Below are 23,663 nucleotides of genomic sequence, written 5' to 3' on the forward strand. Positions count from 1 at the left end.
ATTTTTGGCCTTTTCCAGCAATGTGTGATTCCTATGTCCCCCTCCCATATTTTCAAGTATATTTTTAATGTTTACATTCAGTAATGCCATTTCTCCCAGCAATTCAATCTTTATGTCTAGTACAAAACTCATGTACAATACTTTTGTGAGTGATTTACTGAAGCACAGTCTAACTAACACCATGATTCTTCGACATGACTGCAACGATGGGATCCATGCAAGTCTGTATGTCTGTGTGTGTTTGTGAACGATGGCCCTTATTTAACCCACTAGTCTTTGGTGCTGATGGCACACACACACACACACCCCTTCAGCACTGTATAAATCTCCTGTGAGTTGCATGAATCCAGCATTAAAAGTTTGAAATTCAATGTGTTTATGCATTAAGGGGGGGATTTAAAAGCCAAATATGCAATGCCCTACCCTCAGCTATTTTTTAAGGAAGATATCAAAAAAATGCCCAATTCAGATAGATATTGTCCATGTAAAATCAATAATATCGAAACAGTCCCACACATCCTTTTTATATTGTCCTTTTAATACAAGTATCCGTATTAAAAGAGCCTCTTGTGGCGCAGAGTGGTAAGGAAGCAGACATGCAGTCTGAAAGCTCTGCCCATGAGGCTGGGAGTTCAATCCCAGCAGCCGGCTCAAGGTTGACTCAGCCTTCCATCCTTCTGAAGTCGGTAAAATGAGTACCCATCTCGCTGGGGGGTAAAACGGTAATGACTGGGGAAGGCACTGGCAAACCACCCTGTATTGAGTCTGCCATGAAAATGCTAGAGGGCGTCACCCCAAGGGTCAGACATGACTCGGTGCTTGCACAGGGGATACCTTTACCTTTTTATCCGTATAAAATATTTGAACCCTATCTTGGCAGAAAAGTGAGGATTTCCTGACCTTTTAAAAGTTTCCTTTCTTTTGGATAACTCCAGTAGAGAAATAATAAAAAGGATAGCTAAATTTCTGCAAGGTACCATCACTCAACCAAGGCTTCTGTCCTGGCCATGGGGTGGAGATGGTGTTGGTTGCTCTGATGGATGATCTCCGATGCCAGCTGGATTGGGACGGTTCAGGCATCCTTGTGATGTTAGATCTGTCAGCTGCATTTGATGCATTTGACCACAAGCTTTTGGCCCACCGCATCGCCAGGATGGGGATATGTGGGACAACCCTTCAATGGCTGCTCTCCTTCCTACAGAACCGGATTAAGAGGGTGGCAGTGAGAGGGCAGTTATCATGCCCCTCTTTACTCCCTTGTGGTGTCCCACGGGGGGGGGGGGCGCTACTCTCCCCTACACTTTTTAACATCTTTATGTGCCTTCTGGCTCAGCTGGTCCAGAGCTTTGGGCTGGTTTGTCATCAATATGCAGATAACTTCCAGCTCTTTCTCTTCATGGACAGCCACCTGGACTCCCCCCCTGGAACCATTCGCCAGATGTTTGGAAGCCATAGCTGGGTAGCTTTAGCAGAGTCGTATTAAATTCAACCCCAACAAGATGGAGGTCCTATGGCTAGGAAGGAAGAGGGCAGGTCAGGAAGTGCGTTACTCACTCTGGCTGGGATGCAACTTAACATCGCACCTCTAGTCAGAAATCTGGGGCTAATCCTGAACGCATACAATCTATGGAGGCACAGGTCATGAAGGTAGCCTGCCTAGCATTTTACCATCTGGGTCAGGTGAAGCTACTAGCACACTACCTCTTTTCTGAGCACCTGGCCATGGTGATTCATGCGATGGTCACCTCCAGAATTCTGCAACTCGCTCTACATGGGCCCGCCCTTGTCTCTGACCCGGAAATTGCGGCTGGAGCGAAATACAGCTGCTAAGGTCCTCACAGGAACATCTTGGAGAGCCCATATCCAGCCTGTTCTTAAGCAGCTCCATTGTTTACCTGTTGCAGCCCAAATCAGGTTCAAGGTTTTGGTTCTGACCTTTAAGGCACTTTGTGGCTTGGGATTCACATATCTGATGGCCTGCCTGTCACCCTGTGCCCTCTGCAGGGCTTTACACCTTGTGGGTACCAACTTGTTGGTGATTTCTGGCCCATGGGAAGCTCACCTGGCCTCGACTAGGGCTAGGGTTTGTTCAGTCGTGGCCCCAACCAGGTGGAATGAGTTCCCAGAACAGCTGAGAGCTCTGCAGGAGCTGTCTACATTCTGCAGATGCTGTAAAATGAAGCTCTTACACCAGGGCTATGGTTGAGGTCAGGGCATGGAAGATCAGATGAGCCCCTTCAGGAGAGATAACCACTGGACCAGATTACTGCCTTGTAGTAGATTGCTGGCATCTGCGGATTCCCCTATGGTGGCACCGAGAAAGTGAGCTGTATGAAGGCAGGAGAATATGTTTTTTGTTGCTGGGCTATGTCATTTTAATGGGGTCTTATAATTGTTGTATTTTACGTGGGGTTTTTACTATGTAACCTGCCGCGAGACGGCTTGCTGATATTGGCAGGAAATATATCTAATAAGAACAACAACAATAAATTGTGTCAGGACCATTGTTAAAGACAATCTCTGTATACTTATCAATTTTATGGTATCATTGTAATGTCTTTGTTATTTTAATCAATTTGTCCTTATTATTACCCACTCTAATTCTAATTGTGATATAGTTTTATATGCCAGTAAAGGGTGTGTGTGTGTGTGTGTGTGTGTGTGTGTGTGTGTGTGTGTGTGTGTGTGTGTAAAAGCTGCATCTTTGAGGAGAGCAAAAAGATGATGAAAAAAATCTCTTTTGGTTATCAAAGGCACTCAGCGGGTGGGTCATTCAAATGTGGTCAGTGTAACAGTTGAGGGCAAGATGCTCATGAGCTGCTCTGGGGTTTGGACATAAACCCTTAAGGAACTGATTATGCATGTTGCAACAGGTGTGCATTAATTTAAAAACCTGGGATTAATGCACTTTTCGATAAGGCAGGGAGGAAGTGAATTGACTCCATGATGAATGCTGCAAAACTGGTGAAAGAAAAGAACACATCTGAACAGAAAGCAGCATGAGATGCGTTTTCTAAAAAACCCAAGGGGAGTGGAAGGCTCATCAGAGTGATGCACAGAGACCACAAGGTCTCTTAAATTCGTTGAGATGCAATCATGAACTTGATATCAGCTGAACTAGCATGCCTAACTAGATAAAAGACTGCATCCATACATTTTACGGTTTAATTTTTCTGTCACATGGATATCCATTATTGTTTTGATTGGTATCTCCCAGAATAAAAGCCAGTACTAGTAAGGGCTGGCAAACACAGGGACTTTACCCTCCAGGTTATCAGAAATTCACCAGGCAGTGCATGGAAGCAGTTGTAATAATTCTAGATAAAGCTGCTGAAATAGCATGTCATGATCAACCAACTGTATCACTGCACCAGTCAGTTCATCTTCTCCATGAAGTTGCAGGCACATATACAGCTATGAAGAGCTTTGGCTGCTTGTGCCGCATAGGAGAAAACAACTGGCTCTGAGAAGCAAATGAAAGGCCTGCAGTCTACACTCTGACAAACACTGACTGAAGCCTTCCTCTTACCTCAGGCAGTCTTCTTCTCCTTTAAAGTGACTGCATAGCTACACATAGTGGCCTCTCTTCTAAGACTGTGCTCAAGATTGATGCTTTCTTCCAACCAAAGGAGCTATTCTCTGATAGAGGATGCTCTTGTGGTGAGCTAGACACTTCTGCTGGAAGAAACACCTTGAATCTGCAAGAAGTTTTGCTGAACAGGATGGGATGACACATGCCAGAATGTTAACAAAAATATTATGCTTGTTTATTTTCTAATCAGGTAAAACCACTGAAAAGCAGGTAAGGAGATCCTGTTTGCTTGTGAGTTTGGGGGTGTGAAACACAAGCAGTGTCTTTTGTATGCATCACAACTGGATGGCAAGCCCTGATAACAGAGAGAGCCAGCTTGGTGTAGTGGTTAGGAGCGTGAACATCTAATCTGGTGAGCCGGGTTTGATTCTGCACTCCCCCACATGCAGCCAGCTGGGTGACCTTGGGCTCGCCACGGCACTGATAAAGCTGTTCTGACCGGGCAGTGATATCAGGGCTCTCTCAGCCTCACCCACATCACAGGGTGTCTATTGTGGGGAGAGGAATGGGAAGGCGACTGTAAGTCGCTTTGAGCCTCCTTCGGGTAGAGAAAAGTGGCACATATAAGAACCAATTCGTCTTCTCCTTCTTCTGAACTGTACTGTTAATCCTTATCCACCAGGAATCTCTCCTGGAAAACACCAGGGCAGTGAAAAGGAAGCAAATTCACAGGTAGCATCCATTAATTTCTGCAGCATATGCATGTGAGAAGCCCCCACTGGGCTGTAGCCCATTAGCTGTTCCCTTTGTGATCAATACTGAGTAAGCCATTGGAGCGGCTGGTGCAACATCAGGAGGCCCAGTCTCTCAGGCCCCTCTCCAAGGCAGGTGCAACATATTTCCGTGCCCACATCCTTTCTGAATAATACCTTTATTATTGATTATAACACTTCAGTTCTCAGCAGCCAACAAACTGTTCATGCAAAATGAAAGTTACGCTAAATTATGGATAGTTGTCTAGATAAGCTATAGTTTAAAGGAAATCATGGTTCTGATTAGGTCCTGAGATTTATATCTCATGAAGTGCAATGGGAAAGATCCGAAATGGCCATTGAGAATAATAGTAATCCCTGGAATTATAAACACATTTGTTTTCTGTACAGAATCTATAAGTGTTTTAAAAACTAAGGCTGCAAGGCTCAAATAATGTATTCATGTGAGTGCTAGGCTTTCAAAAATCAATGAGATTTGTTCTAGTCTAAGCAGTATTAGATCAATAGCTTGGCAGTTTCTTCAGATACTACTTGTTAGGTCCAGAATTTTCCCTTCATGCTTAACTTCATGTTTACAAGGCAAAATGAAAAATCCAAGCTAAAAAAAATGTAAAAATTTCAAGTCATTTGCTGCCAATGCCCAGTGCCCACACACCATGAAAGAGCAAAAGAGAATCATTTACATTACGAGCGCTGTGCCAAAGGAAATATTGCAGCCAGATTTCTGACCAACATTTAAATGAGTAGTTCACTACCGTTTAGTTAAAGTTGCTGCTGATGAGTAAACCACAAATTTTTAGGTGGTTTGATTCAATGTAACCATATCTGTAGGCATCTTTAATTTGTGTCAAATCAAGGGCAGCTTAAGAATTAGAGTCCCGTTTCAATTTACATAATGCTTTGTAAAACAAAAGGAAACATTCAGCAAACAGGCGTTCATTTCCAAAACAAGTCAGTAATTTGGGGTAATTAAGTTTCCTTCTTGCCTCAATTCATAAATACTGAGAGCCAAACATTTCCAATCCAATCAGAGCCAACTACAAGTGTTCAGAAGTTCAACAGATTTTTTTTTAAATCAACATTTTAATTTTTGCACTGGAAAACTCAAGCACAGAGACACCTTTCAAGCTAATTTCAGGCTGACAAAAGTCACTCTGTTCACCAGTCCCTGCTGGTGTAATACACTGAATTGGGCTTTAGAAATATGAGGGAAAATGTTGCACAGATGTTGTTAATTTTCTGCCAGCATTACAAATGAGCATTTTCTAATATTATTATGTTACATATTACTTGTTTAAAAATGGAAAAAAAGAGGAAAACTCAGTTTGCCATACCCGTTAACATGCGTTCTAAGACATCCACAATCTTACTATTGAGTGCAATGTATTCCGTGAACATAATTACGTATTGTTAGAATCTGCATATTTTGAGTAGCAAGAAACTAAACATTTTCCGCTTCCATCTGCCATTGCAGGGTCCATTGCAAGGAGGAGTAAGATGCTGTCAGGTACCCTTCCACTATGCCTGCACAGAGGAAAACATGCCCTCCTGGCACAGACTGATAATAACTGGTTTCTTAGATCTCTGAAGGTTCAAGTAAGCATACTCCCTTCCAGAAATAGATTACCAAAGTAGCTTTAAGGAATCTTGTAACTAAACTACATCTGTCCCCCATATGTACATGTAGCCATTCAGCAAGATGCTACAGAATTTACAGGTTCAAAATCTTCAATAAATGTATTGTATGCAGCTTCTCAGGAGCCTCTTGTGGCGCAGAGTGGTAAGCGGCAGAAATGCTGTCTGAAGCTGTCTGTCCATGAGGCTGGGAGTTCAATCCCAGCAGCCGGCTCAAAGTTGACTCAGCCTTCCATCCTTCCAAGGTCAGTAAAATGAGTACCCAGCTTGCTGGATGGTAAACGGTAATGACTGGGGAAGGCACTGGCAAACCACCCCGTATTGAGTCTGCCATGAAAACGTTGGAGGGCGTCACCCCAAGGGTCAGACATGACTCGGTGCTTGCACAGGGGATATCTTTACCTTTACCTATGCAGCTTCTCTGTCTCCTCCTACATAGATCAAGCCATTTCAGACCTCGACTCCTTCTGTGATGGCTTTCTTCTGGAAAACAGCCCTCAAGTCTCTTTTCCAAAGGGCATAACTAAACATACAGGTGTTACCAAAGCACAGGTGACATTAGAAGAACAGCCCCCCCTTTTCTCCTCTTCTCTCCTCCAGACATATTTGATGATATTACACAGATGATACAATCTCAACATATCTCAGTTTTCCAGCCCCAACATACAATAGCCAATGAAATGAAGCAGCACAGTGACATCACACACTTTGCATTATTAAACAGTATGGGAATAATGGACCTCAGACATAGAGTTTTAGTGACAGCTACTCACATATTAAGTGTAATGATGTCCTGAGGATTCCTGTTTTACTGGTAAACATAACCCTTAGCCTAGTTATAGCTATAATGGATATGTATTGAGGCATTCAGAGAAAGAAATGAAAAGGTTCTCTTTCGTCTAACGGTTAACTGCTAGATGTCCCTAAACATCTGAGTAAAAGAGACAAGAAGTTAGCTCTGTTCATCATGCTAGACAGGCTATCAATATTTTAATTTTCCTTGTTCCGCAGAATTTGACTACTGCTCTTCCATTAAGTGATGATGAGAATAAATAGTCATCATATTGTGAGATATATATCAGAAGAGACAGAATGCAGGAAATGGCAGAGACATAAAACTCAACCCATAATTTAGCTCAGCCTCCGCTATCATCAAATATTATAATACATAACAAGATGAAGAAAATATCTGCTGCTGCCACCTCTGCTGCCACCTCTGTGAGGTGGCAGGCACACTCCACGGGCCCCAGGGAAGCCGTGGCTTCGCCAGGGAGGGAGAGGACCGGTGACGGCTTCCCCACAGCCCCAGAGCACACTCGCGGGCTCCCTGGGCCGCTGGGTGTGCTCGCCACCAGGGGGGGGGGCTTTCAAAGCCTGTTCTTACAAATAGGCTTTGAAACCTAGTCTACCTCATAAGGTGCCTGTTGTGGGAAGAGGAAGGGAAGATGCTTGTAAGCCACATCCTCAGAGTAGAGACAACCAGGACCAGTTCCTGAGTCAGAAAACACCAACTTAAAACACAGAAATGGAAATGACCTTAAAGGTAATCTAGTCCAGCTCCCTGCATAATATAGGAAATTCTCAACCCTCTCCCCCCAGCCTTCCCTGATCTAAGTTCTGAAAAAGGCAGAAAACCTCTAGGATCATTGGGCCAATCTGGCCTGGAGGAAAATCACCTAAAGTGATGATCTGCATGTAAGAATAGGACCACAAGAGTCAAGAACTGGCTCTTCCTTTCCTGTCCTCCTTCTCATGATCGGCCTAAATTCATAGAATCTGCACTAGATGCCGATCTAGCCCTTTGCTTAAAACCTCCAAAAAAGAAGAGCTCACTACCTCCCAAGGGAGTCTGTTACACTGAGGAATTGATCTTGCTCTTTCAGAAAGTTTTTTCTGAAAACTCTTTTAATTTCATATAATTCCATTGGTTCTCCTCCGCCCTTCTGGGACAACAGAAAACAACTCTGCTCCATTCTCCATATGGCAGCCCTTAAAATACTTATTGATGGCTACCATATTACCTCTCAGTCATCTCCTCTCCAAGCTAAACATACTCAGGTCTTTCAACCTTTCCTCCTAGGACTTGGTCTTCAGATCCTTCACCATCCTGATTGTCTTCTTCTATACACATTCCAGACACATTCTCAAACTGTGGTGCTAAAAATTGAGCACAATACTCTAAATGGGGTCTAACCAGAGCAAACTGATACTGTCACTTCACATGATCAAGACACTACACTTCTATAAAGCAACCAAAAATTACATTTGCATTTTTAGCTATTGCATCACACTGATGACTCATGTTCAGTGCAGAGTACCCTAGGGCAAAAGTTTCCTTGGGAAGAAAGTGCTATGTAGGAGTACATACAAGGCAGCAGGTACACAAAAAGGATAAAAAGGCCACAGTTGAGGAAGGTGGAGAAGAAACTGCCCAGTGGGACCAGAGGAACAGCAAAAGAAAGAAGACAGCCAGGACTCTGTCTGGATAGTAGACCAGGAAAATGGCATTCCTGGCCAAGTGACAACAACTACCATTGGTCTCAAACCTAGGTGGCCAAGATACCAGAGGTTTTAGCCCTTCCAGAAGGGGCAATGTACACAGCTAGGAGTAAGCAAATCCTGGAGGAGGACCTCAATGGGGAAAAAAGACCTAGAATGCAAATCCAAGGGAATATGGAGTAAACCAGCCAGGCTGTAGGATAACCCTGGGAACTGTATTATGCTTGGCAATAAAACGAAAACCTCTGCATTTCTTGAGTATTGACTGACAACACAGATATATCATGGCACAAACCCAGGGGGATGTGGTCCCTGTTCCTGAGGGCTTGACAAGAAGCCAGAATTATGACTTTGTTGTTTTCAAGGCCAGAACTGTAAGCAGCAGAGCAAGACTACTGAAGACAGGAAACAAAAATAAGCAAAAATTGAGCACTGAGATGTATACACAGCTTCAGAGAACCTCTCCCTTGCAAAAGCTCTGCCTTGCCTTCTCCTGGCACAGTTCAACCTGGCCACTGCACACCCCTGCCTTTTATTCAGTGTGTCCTCCCCTGTGCTTGCAACATGGAGCTCTGTCACCTACAAAATATCAATTTTCTCAGGGAGCATCACTGCAAGCTCATGGCACTGAAGGCTCAACTGGCTGATTGGGCATGTTTGTTGGAGCATGGGCAAAATCTCCAGTCAGAAGGAATTTCCATCAGTGGATCAAGTCTTTCCCATTCTGCTGCAGCCCAAAATATCCCTGGAAATACTGCACCTGGGGGACAGGGGATGCCACCTCCACCCCCCACCCCCCCGAACAGCATGAAAGGAGAGTTGTGGGTTTTCAGTCGGAGGGGGAACCCCTCTCAAAAAATATATCAGTAGAAATTCTCTACCAGATCCAAGACAGTAGGCAGATGGTGTACTTTTACCTCATGAGTCCCACAATTACACAGCCCACAGCAATTTTTCAAGTTCTAGGAAAACCCATACCCAAGTAATGAATTTACATTTTGCTCCTTTTGAAAACAACAAGTTCATGTAGGAAAAGTAGTGATACAGGAAAACCTTACACTAGAAGTGGATTGTCAACCTTCACGTAGGGTCTGGAGATTTTTCAGAATTACTACTGATGTTCTGACTAGAGAGACCAGTTCCCCTGAGAAGATGGAGGCATTGAATGGTGGATTATATAACACTATACTCCACTGAAGTCCAGTCCACCCCCACCATCCCCAGAGTCCATCCACCCCCAAATCTCCAGACATTTCCTAACTCAGTGTTGGCACCCCAAACTGGAAAAGATTCAAGAAATTATTTTAAAATTCTGTATATCATCTACTCCTTTCGCCTATCCTTACTCGCAGTCCTTTGCCAACCAGAGACAAAAAGAACAGTCAGACCTTTGGCCTTACCGAGCAAAGAAGGAAGCTGCCACTGAGGTGCCTGTTGATGTGTCACTGGCAACACAGGTGCCTTGGGAAGCAGGGAGGCTGTACAAAGAGGGTTTGTCTGCATTGTACCGGTTCAGCACAGCCTCAGTCAGACTCTCTCGGCCAGTCTCAGTCATCAGCTGGGAGATCTAGAGAGGGGAAAGATATAACAAGCTTGTTGGCTGCCATTTCACTCTATTCCACTGTATTTGGGGTGATGGGAAGAGAAATTTTAGATTCACCACACTTTTGTGACCTTTAAAATGCATTTATGGCTTCTACCATTCTATTTTGAAGCCCTTTAGCTTGGACTTCACCTCATCTTCATTAAAAGTAATGAGCTAAAATAACCCTCTGACATTGTAAGTTTCCATTATAGCCTTGGTGTTCCTTCTGTTTGGAGGAGAAAGTGTAAAGCATTATCCTTGCTTCATTTGAGCACAGTGGGGAACTTGGAAGACATTAGTCAAAGGCTCTTTATTAAAGGAAGTCTCCACAAACATTAGTGAGTGCCAAATTGTGGCCATGCTTAACACAACCTGAAATGCGGGCTTGATGACCAGCATCATGATGTGATCTCATTAAAAAAATGTGTGATTATGATTATTTGAATGTGTGCTTCACATAATGCGGCCTATAATTCCTTATGAAATGATATCAAAAAGTGAAGAGCATAGAGTAAGGCCCTTATAAGCTGAAAAAGTTGCCAGTTAAACATATTAAATAGTACTGCCAGCATCTGCTTTTCTTCTTTGACCCTTCCCTCACAAAGGAAACATTCTCTGCACTGATATAATTATTCTACATAATAATACAAGGCAATAAAGAGAGTACTTTCATACAAGGGTAAAATTGATTGCATTTATGGAAGTGGGGTATTCCTGATTAATCATGTCACACAGATTTGGCAGATGCTTTACCTAGCCTGTATTCTTCTGCATGGGCATTCTTTTATATCAGTGCCTTGGTGAGTCTGTTGTGCTCAGAAAAGGCACTGTTGGCCTCTTCTCACCAGCGTAGGCCATCTCATGACCTGGAAACTAAGCTTAAACTGTAACCATAAATGTGATAGTTTTGATAGAATATCATAGCCAATAAGTCAGGACTAATATAAAAGAACTGTCCACAGAGTTTGAACTGTCCATAGAGATCATTGTCCATGGGGTCGCAATGGGTCGGACATGACTTCGTACCTAATAACAACAATATAAAAGAAGGACCACTTCATTTGTGCCTGAACGATTATCCATTACTTATCAGGCACAAAGACAATATCATCATTAGTCTTTTGAAAAACCTGCCATGGGTGCTTTCCTGCTAACTTGCGACAGGGATTATTGCTGCTTCTGCTTAGTAGACTAGTGTATTGATTCTAAATATGTTTACTTGGAAATAATCTGCTTTGAAGCAAATTGTTGATAATAATAGCACATGGTTGTTAAAATCTACTTGTCCCCAGTATATATTTAATGACACTCTCCACCACATACACACACACACACACACATACAAGCTGATCTGGTGGAGAGGCTTCTCTCTGTAGACCAGCTCTTTGTCAGGCAGCTGATTCAGGAAAAATCTGGCTTTCCTGAATCAAGCAGAAACTGTATATCAGTACCAAAACTGGGATTTGGCTGAATTGAGCTCCAGTTGATTAACCTGAATCTGAAATACCCCTCTTCCCCCCCTTTTTTTGGCACATCCCTAATGAAAATTTCTCTCTAGATCCAACTCATACTGTAAAAGTTTATTCCCATATATGCTTGAGCATGTATTATTAAGAGTCCATAAAATTCGGATTTTAAAACTGATTTGTCCTTAACTATATACTTAAAGTTATGGCCATTTTATTCCAAAATTGAGAATGATTGGGTTTATTGGGGAGTAGCATAGGAGAAATCCTTCACTTGTGCTGCCCTTTGCAAACTTTGTTAAATAACTCATATGAATGAATGAAGCAACAAGGAACCGTGCAAAAATCAGCATTCAAGTCCAATGTTAAAATTAAGAATCTGGCACTGATGACAAATGCTTCTCACAGACAGTAAAGCCAGACATTTCTGAGAATTAAACTTAAAATATTGTACTTCAGTAGCCAAGCTGATCACCAGGAGACATGCCCATCATTTTCATATTATGGCAGATAAAACAGGACAATAACATGTGTACACACACTCTTCATCACAGAGTTTTCATACAAGAGTTGCTCAGTCTTTGTTTGTAGTTCTGAAAGCATGCTGTAGTTCAAAAGGAAAATCAAATGAAGAGTTTCCCCATTCCCTTAGTCATGTGTTCTGCCAGCAGGCTCATTCTTTGTATGCAAAGACTTAGGATAGGTTAAAGGGATAAGTTCTGTGTATGTCCTTTGTTAATATATTGGCAGGACATCACTGACTGGCTCAGCATCAATAGGAAAAGCATAACACAGTGTAATCTTTCATGCTACATTAAAAAAAAAGTATCCAGTGAATGTGGACAACACACATGTTCTTCCCAAATCCCCATTCTTTGTTCTATCTTACAAAGTTTTAGAATGACTTTTCCGGCTCAGTCCCTGGTGTAACAATAACAATGATTGAAAATATGTTTGTCTTAAAATCTGTGGGTGGCTGAATGCAGTGAAGAGGGGGGTTGGAATGCTACTAAATACCAGGAAATATAAACAGTTCTCAAGTTTTTCATTGAATAATGTTATTGACATGTACCACTAGTAATACAGTACATATGCTGTTTATAGAAGCAGTGGGGGAGGGAGGGGGAATTACTATGGTTTTATAAGGAATTTCTCTCATTTGCTCTCAGCTTCTGATTTATCTTGGCCTCTTCCACTACCTCCGCTGAGATAACGTAAGTGCCTCTCTTCTGCTGCTGAAGCTGTTTGCCCATGCAATAACAAAGGTTTAGAACAGTCACTGTCACAACACCCCCCTGTGGCTATCTTTATGTACATTCCTACATTTAGGAATACTCTCTCCGCATCCAGTCCCATCATGCTTTCAAGATTTTGTTAGAACACTGAGGCCTAGAAATTTATTTTACAAAAATTCAGGGGATTCTAAAAACAACTTAATTGTCACATTTCCACCACCACCCCCTCAATCAGGACATCTGGACCCAGCTTTTATATGGTACTTTTCTTTAGTATGTTGACTTTCATTATCCCAGTAAACCTTATAATGACCTTGTAAGGTAGGCCACTTTTATTAAGAAAACAAGTGAAGCTTATAGTGGGTTGTCTAAGACATTTGAACTAGGAATTTTCAGTTTGTACTGATACATATAACTACTACACGCCACATCATCTCTCAACGTGTCTAAATTAATATTATTTCACTTTAACAAAATTATTTTGTGTCATTTCTAGAAAGAAGTTATGAGCTTTATCCTACAGCATTAAGATGACAATGAGGTACATATGCACATATAAGCTATTCTGGATTTATTTTATCCTCATTAGTCCCCATAATGATGTTTCATTTTCCACAAGCTTCCATATCCCAAAATGAACCTCCTGTTTTTACACAAAAATGTTCTAAGTTTTTTTTTAAATAGCAAGGTTAGTACTCAGATCAGATTTTGTACTGATCTCTTTAAAAGTAGGTAACCCTATTTGTCCCTAGCAAAATCCAAACACAAAATACCTTTTATTAGGACTAACTAATGCTTTGCAAGCTCTTTAATTTTCCAGAACTCTTCATTAGAATGGATTTTTTTTTAAGAGAGAAGAAAAAAACATATATTTCAAGCCATGGTGTTAAATCCTCTTTCCCTGCACCATTTGCAGGATGCGTAGTTGAATTCACTGAGCATGGGGGAGTACTAGAAGAAAAGAAGAGTTGGTTCTTATATGCCGCTTTCCCCTACCCGAAGGAGGCTCAAAGCGGCTTACAGTCGCCTTCCCATTCCTCTCCCCACAACAGACACCCTGTGGGGTGGGTGAGGCTGAGAGAGCCCTGATATCACTGCTCGGTCAGAACAGTTTTATCAGTGCCGTGGCGAGCCCAAGGTCACCCAGCTGGCTGCATGTGGGGGAGTGCAGATTGAACCTGGCATGCCAGATTAGAAGTCTGCACTCCTAACCACTACACCAAACTGGCTCTACTAGTTTGTGTCAGACTGTACTTCTGGAATACTGGGGGGGGGGGGGATAACAATGGAAGCTATCCAGCTCAAAATACAACCAATAGTTGATCAAATTTATCTTAGATCCCAGACAATGCACACTATGCCACAGTGGTAATCTGTACTATTTATATCACAGAAGAAAAGTAATCTGGCCAGTCTAGTTGGTTTCAACAGATCCATTCAATGTGGAAGCAGAAAGAAGCCAGCACTATATCTGTGTACCTACAATAACCTCACTGCTGCTTCTTCCTATTATTATTATTATATTGGCATTTATATCCCATCTTCCTGCTACCCTGAAACTGAGCATAGTTTTAAATGGGATCCCCAGAAAGACTTCTTGCAGGAGACTGCAAAAGGCAGAACATTCCTTTGGGGAAATAGGCTGACCTGACCCACAAGGTTTTCCTGTAACGATACTGGTATGATGACAAACAAGAGAGACAGAGATTTATACTTGACTAGACACATTAGGAGTGATCTGACCCCAGCAGTGCTGCCATTGCCTCAGTGTCTCACCTCAATCCCTTGGATGAAGAATTAGCTCTGTTTACTCAGCAAAATAGTCTGGTGTGTTGCAGGTTGGCACAACTGCCAGAGCTGAGTAAATCTGATTTTAGAACCTTTTCAAAATTCTGGACAATCTTTGCTAGGTATGGCTTGCTGAGGAAAATAGGTTGGATCCAACCATTTTCTTTGCTGGATCTTACCCAATTCTCACCTTGACTACAGCCCCTTTCCTAAATAGCTTTTGTCCATGTAAGTCTCATGTTCCCCAACATAGCTTTATTGGTAGTCAAACGAGGACAATAGGGATGGGCAAAAACCAGTTCATGAACTAAAGTTTGTGATGAATTTTGGCTGATCTGTGGTTCATGAACTGACGTTTGTGGAAATTCAACCAGCATGAACCTTCCATGAACTTTCAAGCTGTTTGTGTCTTTAGCATGCTAGGGGGCATTCTACCACATCACAAACCTTATGAACCAAACTGGATTGTTTAGCAGATAAAAGTTTGTGACTGTTCGTGGTTAGTGAACTGGGTATGCCACAAACTACAAACTGAATTAAACTGCATTTTCTGGTCAATTCCCATGCTTAGAGGATACTCCTCCCTTTTTCACCAGTGGAGAAATGGGTTGGAACCAACCTTATTTTTATTATCTTTAAACAGCACAAGGAGAGGCATACACATTTGGTTAAGGGATAAGTGGGCGGAAAGTGGGCGGGGCTGGTCTGGGTGAGGGCCCAATCAGAAGACGTGAAGCGCACTCCGATTGGGCCCTCATCAGGACAGACAAGAGTTCTAGCCAGTCAGAAGGTGCAAAGCCAGTCGGGTGGCCCAATCATTGGACCAAAGTTCTGACAGGGCCTGCCCACCCAGAGGCAATCTGGAGACATCACTGCTAGTCTGCTCCTGACCACCGCAGGGAGAGGAGGTCAGTAGGGCTGCCAAGGGGGATGAAAACAGAGGCTTGGACAAGGCTGTCCTAACTGTCATGTCCAACTGTAAATTGCCTCAGAACCCTGACAGAGCTGGCAGGAGGCTGGAGAGTGCACTCCCTCCCCCCCCTTCAGGCCTGCAGCGAAGGAGCCTCTGACAGCCCCTGACTAAGGGGAGGGAGGCCTTTCCAAGAGCATCGCAGGGGAGCCTGAGGGCCTTCCTTTTGAGGGGGGGGGACTTTCCCCTTCTGCCAAACAATTGGCTGACAGGGAGGCCACAGAAAAGCCCCTTCTCACTTAAAATACTGCTTTGGCCAGCCATGCTGCTGGAGGGAAGAAACAGCCAAGCAACTCTCTGCAGATCTGAGATCTACCACACAGGGTTGCTGTGCAGGTGAAACTGGAAGCTGTTGTAGAAATTCTTTTGCCTCCTGTTTCAACTGCACGACAATCCTGTGCAGTAGGCCTCAAGTGTTTCAACTCCACAACAACCTTTCTGGGAGACCTTAAATGTTTCGTCTCCTCAACCGCATCCAAACTCCATAGGAGCCCTTTCTGGAGTCTGGAAAGTTCAGGAAGATCTAAATAAAGAATATTTACAGTCTGAAACTGTAAATAGTGAACAAGTAAATGCCTGGAGAGACATGGGAACTGAAGTGACTTTTTTTCAAGCTTGGCCTAGTAAATAAAAACTCCTATGAACTCAAAAACATAAGTGGCCCAGAATTTCAAGTGTAGTTAGAAATACAGGAAAGTAGACAGTGAGACTTTGGGAAAAACTAAGTGATCCACTTTTATTAGGAAATGACTTGGCCTTGCAGACAACAACAGAGAATGCAGTTGCCAGCAGTAGGTCCCAGGCTTCAGAAGGGTAGACCAAGTGGATTCTGGGGCTATGTGCATTCCTTTTGAAGGCATGCATGTGAGGGGAGAGAGCTTTCCCTTCAGCCTGACTGCCTAGAGATGAGATGTACTTCCAGGGGATTCTTGGACCCCACCTGGAGGCTGGCATCCCTAAACCTGCTACACAGTCACCCCCTCCAAAGTAGCCATTTTTGCCTGCAGAGCTGGTCTGTATAGTCTGGAGATGAGCAGCAATTCCTGGAGGTTGGCTGTCCCTGGTCTGAACATATTCCTTGAAGTCTGAAAGTGGGGCCTCAAAAGTGTGTAATGCCCCCACAGCTACCTAGCACCCCTTGACCTATTTTAGGTCAAGAAAACATTGCAGAGAGGAGGTAAGGCTGCCAGATGGGTGTAGATTCATCTTCTGGAATTCCACACTACCTAGGTGTGCATAAACCTGACTAAGATCAAGACTGCTGTGCACAGAGGGACCTCCTCTTAGGGTTGCCATCTTCCAAGTGAGGCTCTCTACTCCACCATCCGCACGGAGAGTCTGTGGAGAAGAAGGGAAAGCGATTGGAAACTGCTTTGAGACACCTGAAGCCTGCTGGGTCACTGCGGCCCATTCCCAGTTCTCTCAGACCTCTCACGGCCGCATATCCCTCATGGATTGTCTATTGTGGGGAGACAAAGGGAAAAGATGTTTGTAAACTACTTTGAGACTCCTTTGGGTAGTAAACAGCAGGGTACAAAAATCCAGCTCTTGTTCTTCTAAGGAGCAACTGTGAAAGAAGCATTTGGGCACGTAATATTTTATCAACAGTAAAAAATGGAGACAGAAGAAGCAGGGTGGATACCTGTGTACTGTGACTACCCCATGTGTATAAGGGCAGGGGGACAAGAAGGGAAATGATGTTGAATGCAGAACTGGGAGGAATTGGTTGCCATGTAATCTCCCCCTAAGAAGAGTCTCCAGTCTGATTTCCCCTTCACATATCTGAAGACATGGCTCTGGAAAGCTCATCTTGAACCACTATGCCACAATTCCCAAAGGTCAGTCCTCTCCCATACTCAATGAACATTCCACACCACAGGTTCTTGACACCCATATCTCCACAGCCATGCCCTCATTTGTCTCCACGGCACCACAACCTCCCACACAACACACACATTCAACCCCATGCCCTTACAGACTGGACAACTCCTCCCCTTCCTCTTCCCACTGCCAAGCTCTAATGCCCATTGTATTCCTGGATACAACGGGCTTTGCCTCTAGTTTTATATAATAATTTTTTCATTGTAGTAGTAGTTAATTCTTAAAAGATACAACTTTTAAAAATCAATGCATATGGTCATTTGTTATTGATGGCACCAAGCTAACTATTAAAAATGTTTTCAGTATAAATCTCTATGCACAGCTGTTTTAAAAATGCTTCAGTGAGATGTTATTTATCTAAAGTCTCTGATGATACATTGAAGGCACAAAAATGAATTGCATACGAAGCTTCCACAACCACCACTGCCTCTCCTTACAGGGGCACTATCATCACCTGTTCACCAGCAAGCTGCCTTGAGAACTGACACAATGACTTGTAAAACCTTTGCCTGTACTATTAGTTATAATTAGATATTTCTTTTATCCACAAATAAGCAAGCAGTCGGCAGAATCAGAACACTGTGTAAAGTTGAGATCTTACTATAACTGCTGCCACATCATAAGAAGCAATCTGTAAGCCACTGACCTTTCACTTCTTTGCTGACAGGAACGCCACCAGAAGCTACCCAAGTGTGTCAGTGTGCAGCCTCTGCTTAAATGGCATTTCTGAGCTAGAGAATAGCCTCCTTGTAATCTCCAGCAAGATAGTAACCAATATAAAGAACTTGTACCTCTTCATACAGGCACACTTTAAGCTGTGTCATTAGTCTTTATTTAAAAGACATATGACAAACTATTACCGTAGAGAGAGTGGCAGGAAGAAAATTACTCTTCAGAATTGTATCATGAAAAGGCAGCAGAGAACAAGGGGATTTTATTCTCAACATTTTTCTGCATTAACGGGAAAGAACGGAAAAGATGTTCCTTCTCTGATTTTTTCCTATATGCGGGGGAGGAGGAATTAATCATATCTTATAAACAGAAATACAATTTTATTACAAAAGAGAAAATGGATGGAGCTTAGATCACACAACTGAGGATCCAATGCTGCCAAACATGGGGTATGAAAACTCTTCACCACCACCATCCTGCCTCAACAACAATTATTACAATAGCACCCCATTGTTTCTCCTCATTGGCTCATCAATCTGCCCCAGTCCATTTTAATTAGGTTCTGGTTTGGTGGAAGGAATAACCCAGAGATGAATGGAGGGAGGCCCATTGATTTTCTTAGCTGCAAACATATTCTGACCCCAACCAAAGACCTGGTGAAAGACTGCCATTTTGCAGGCCCTGCAGAATCTAGGTGGTTCTGTAAGGGCCCAGATCTCAAGGCTGGAGCTACAGCTGAAAAGGCCCTGGCCCTGGTTGACTCTAGACACAATTCCTGTAGGTTGGGGGCAACCAGCATGAATGTTTTCCTCATGCAGTGCCAATTTCCATACTGCAGTTATGACTTCCAGTTTTAATGTGTATAGGCATTTAGAGCTTTAGTTTCAAGATTGATTCCAACCTTGCTACAGGTTTCAAAGTGGCACAGTAAATAAATTTAAAACTAATAATATAAAAGTGTGTGATATATAATCCTAAAGCACATTCTTACTGGCCTACCACAATTAATGATATAGAACTGCTATCATGACTACAATTAAGCTATTTTTTGCTCTTCCATGTATTTCCTGTGCTTTTCTCTACAATAACTTTGTGGCAACCTAATTTACCTGCACTAATGAATAAATAAATAATCATAAAGTAGCACCTTGTGACCTTTTCACCACAAATTATAAAATCATCAAATTACACAGAAGCCAAAATGCCTTATTCTTTAAATTCTATCTAGAATAAAGAGGGGTTAGGTACATTCTGCTGGAGAGGCTGTTCTATAAACGTGGGACTGCCTTTGAAAAAAACCTCTCTTTATTATCCACCAAATGACCTTCTTTGGTTGATTGGTCACCAGGAAGTACCAGTAAACTTCTCAAACCAGCAGGAAGTTGGAGGTGGAGAGATGACCCCTTCCTGGCTGAGGACATACTTCTGATTGGGGCTTACCAGGGTGGGCCATCACTTACTCATGAGTAAAAATTCCCAGGCCAGAGGCATTTCCTTGGCACCCTGACTCCTTGAAGGCTGGCAGGGAGCTGTTTCTGGGCTGTCTTCAGCCTCCCACCTCCAGAAAGCTCGTAGAGACTGCCCCAGCTCCCCCCCCCCCCGCCATGTCCTCCAAGTTGAAAGAGGGTTTACTGGTTGGAAGAGGAGCTGGCCTCAGAACATGCCCAGATGCCAGTACGTTGCTGTGGCCTCTTTCAACTCAGAGAACATGGGGGAGCTAGGGCAGCCACTGTGTGCCTTTTGGAGGTGGGGGGCTGCAGAAGCCCCAGAAACAGCCCCCCTGCTGGCCCTCTCGGAGCCAATCACAGAGCCCAAGAAAAGCCTCTGCCCTAGGAATGTTTACTCATGAATAAGTCATGTGAGGTTTGCAATTTGCAATGTGAGAAGGGAGGAATGCTTTGGGAGTGGCCATCACAGGCAATTGCAGCAGGGAAAATAATGATGATGTGGGTGGACTGGGAAGATGCAGACTTTCCCTTTCCATACGGATCTCACCTTGGTCTTGCTGCAGTCTTTCCAAGACCATCACAAAAAAGCAAATTTGAGACCAATGGCATAGAAGATGAAACTATAGAGGGGGCACAGAAGCACCAAGAGGCCATGGGGACATGTGGAGAAGGGAGAGTTTCCCAGTAGCACCTTCCCAGTAAAATAAGAGTTGTTTTTTATACCCTGCTTTTCACAGCCCAAAGGAGTCTCTGAGTGGCTTATAATCCACAACACACACCCAGTGAGGTAGGTGAGGCTGAGACAGCTCTGAGAGAAACTGCTCTGTTTCTTACAGGACTGTGACTAACCTAGGGTCACCCAGCATGTGGAAAAGCAGGGAATCAAATCCAGCTCACCACATTAGAAGCTGCTGCTCTTAACCACTACACCAAGCTGTAAAAATTGCCATTGCCTGAAAGAGATACAGCTAGAGCAGTGGTCCCCAACCCCCGGTCTGGGGACTGGGACCGGTCCGTGGATCAGTCGGTACTGGGCCGCAGCTCCTCCTCGTCCTCCTACCCGGCTGCTGCTTCGGGGGCTGCCCTGCCACTCTGCCACCAGCTCACCTTTGGTGCTCTCTGGTGACTGCCATAGCTGGGGTTCCCCCTCAGCGTGGCACTGTGCAGCTGCTGCTGGTAGTGCCCCCCCAGTGGGTGGTGGGAAGTCAGGGGCACTGGCGGGAAAGCAAGTGGAGCAGGGGCTCAGGTGGTGGCAGCGACATCCCTCAGCAGAAGACTATCCCCCCCCCACCCGGGACTCAGTAAAATTGTCAAGCATTGACCGGTCCCCGGTGATAAAAAGGTTGGGGACCACTGAGCTAGAGCACAGGCAGAAGAACTTGTTGCAGGAACCTGGCATCTTTTTTGACTTGATCATTGACTGTTATGGAATTCTTCTTCTGGCCAATGGCTTCTCAGAGCAATCCAAGGAGGGAGACCCTCAGGTATTTCCTACATGGAGAAGTGATTGTGTGGTTAATAAGGTTTGCAATTTAAGAAGAAAGGAATACTTTTGTCTTCTGTGTTTTCTTTCTCTCTCTGCATGTGTGTGTGTAAAAGTGACTGCCACACAGCCCCTATCCCTGTCCCAAGCAGCCCTTTCATTCAGAGGAACTGATCTCTGCAGTTTGGAGAGGAGCTTTCATTCTGGAGGTTCTCAGGGTTCCACCTGGAAGCTGAAGTCCCTGAACAGTGACAGGGATGCCAGCCTCCATCCTGGAGATTCCTCCTCTGGGGTTTCTTGAAGACTGAAGAATGTTTCAGGGATTCTCAAGTTGAGAAAAGCTGACATCACTATCACGAAACATTATAAAGTTGAACTTGTGTGCAGCCAACTCACGCCCTACCTGATAAGCCCTCTCTTGGGGTATGCCACCAATAGAGAGAGCGCATTCTGCCAATGAGGACCAATCAGGTCAAACTGCATGCAGACAGCCAGGAAAATCCTCTACCCTGGGAATGTGTACTCATGAGTAAGACGTGGCCCCTGCCCTGGGAATGTTTACTCATGAATAATTAATTGGCCTCGGATGGGAGGGATTTGAAAGGAGAGACTTCAATGTCATAGATCCACCTTCCAACACAGCCATTTTGTTCCAGGTGAATTTATCTCTGTTGCCTGGAGATCAGTTGTAATAGAGGGAGATTGTCAACCATATGTGCTGGGTTATCTGAAGTAGTGGTGTTTTGGGGGAGGGAATTTATTTTTCCAAAAGTCACCATTTTACCTTCAGCCATTGATTCCTCTTCTATTTTTTTCTATTTTAGAAGAGGGATTTTTCTTTCATTTCTCTTTGAACAGAAATCAACGCATGCTTTTGTAATGTCAGCCCTTGCAGCTGGTGCTGCAACAGGAAGATAAGAAGGTTTGGGAAGGCATTGCCTCCCTCTGAGCATCTACAGCAGGGATTTTCAACCAGGAGTTCCTGGGGGTTCCAGAAGCAGTCCGCAGCCTTTCCCCTTCTGCCTTAATGGACTTGGCCTAAACCTAGAGAACCAGCCAATTCTTTTGCTCCCCTCCCCCACTCCTGAAGATGAGTGAGTTCTCTCGTGGCTTCTGCTCCTGGGAGGAGACAGAGCCTGCACACCTACTCCCACCTTAAACTGCCTCCCATCTCGCCCCCTCCAGTCCTCCTCGAGCTTGCCTGTTAATCACTTCCAGGGGTGTGGCAGAGAGGCGTGGTTGGCTGACATCACTTCCAAGGCTCCTCGAAGCCTGAAAAAAGTATTTCAGGGGCTCCTCCATGCTCAAAAACTTGGAAAAGCTGATCTACAGAGTGAAATCCTGTAATTTTGCAAAATTTGCTTTCCTGCCCCTTCTTTCTTCATGTGTGACTAGAAACTGATTCCAAATTCGTAAAGAGAGGATAATAATGAGACAATTGGATTTCAAGGATTTGGTTTGGTTGCAATTGTTGGTTATTGGTGTACATGTTCTACAGACTGTTTTATGTATGGTTCTCTGTTATAATGTAAACCGCCCTGAGCCTCCGGGGAGGGCGGTATAAAAGTATGATAAATAAATAAATAAATAAATAAACAAGGAGAAACAGGGTAAAGTGACATTAAGAGAATTTCTCTTAACACCACTATGCTACACTAAAGATAATCAGCAGCAAGGCAATACATAGCATTGATTAGAGTTTGGCAGAAATAAAAAACAGCTATTTCTAATTCCTGCAAATAACTCAAGATGGGGAGCTGTACAGCAGTAGAAAAGAGCAAGAGTCCAGTAGCGCCTTAAGGGCTAACAAAAGTTGTGGCAAAGTGTAAGCTTTCTTGAGTCACTACTCACTTATTCAGCAAATAACTGTTCTCTACTAATTTCCTATACATCCAGGAAAACTGTTACAACATTAATAGAATTGTGCCAACTGAACATTAGATTATCTGGAACTGATATAGCATTTTGCTTAAGTATGTACTACTGTACATACGCAATGTTGTACTAATATGCGTATGGACCATCATAATCCATCTTCACTAAGACATCTGAATGCCAGACATGTCACATTCCTGCTCTCTCCCTTAGGGCACTTGGCTTGCTGGGAACTTTAAGGAGACTGATTCTGTTCTCTCAACTGGAATTTATCGTTCACTGATTAAAAGGCTCAAACCCAATAACTCCAACCCATGTGTTTCCTTAATAGTCAACATACAAAGTGAAGCAATAGAGGAAAATGTTCAAGTGATTTACAGTCTGATACTCAAAGCAATCCAGTAGGAGCCCAGATTTTGTAGATTGAAAAATGAAATGAAGGTGCTTTAACACTCCATTCCTGAATATTTGTTGCTGGCATATATCCGCTCACAGTGCCAGCACATCTGCTTTTCTGATGTTGCCCTGGAGCACATCTGTCAGGAAAGCCATATCCTAAACCTTTATTTGATTATGTGGCAGCAATCTCAAGTGTAGTCATTTCAGTTCTCCTTTGAAAATGGTCAAACAAGTCTTTGGGATAACCTTACTATTAACCCAAGATTTTTCTGAATGATTATTGATATACATCCCAAAGTTAAGTAACCAAGGGAATGTTAGACTTGCCAAAATTTCAAGGACAGCTTTAGAGATATTTCTGGGGGAAAAAACCCTAAAATGTAGATCTTATCATCTCCACTCTTGAATCCCCAAAGTTATGC

At 43.5% G+C, this 23,663-nt stretch overlaps 1 protein-coding gene across 4 annotated transcripts in view; it reads right to left on the bottom strand.

Moving 5' to 3' along the window:
* Nucleotides 1-23,663, bottom strand: part of KIF26B (kinesin family member 26B) — a 412,305-nt gene that overhangs the window by 227,661 nt on the left and 160,981 nt on the right. For all 4 annotated transcript variants that reach the window (XM_077344354.1, XM_077344338.1, XM_077344346.1 and 1 more), the window contains one exon: nt 9,840-10,006. In XM_077344354.1, coding sequence (XP_077200469.1) covers nt 9,840-10,006 — 167 coding nt within the window. The remainder of the gene's footprint in view (nt 1-9,839; nt 10,007-23,663) is intronic.

The sequence above is a fragment of the Paroedura picta genome, chromosome 1, assembly GCF_049243985.1.
Source record: "Paroedura picta isolate Pp20150507F chromosome 1, Ppicta_v3.0, whole genome shotgun sequence".
In the NCBI taxonomy this organism is placed as follows: domain Eukaryota; kingdom Metazoa; phylum Chordata; class Lepidosauria; order Squamata; family Gekkonidae; genus Paroedura; species Paroedura picta.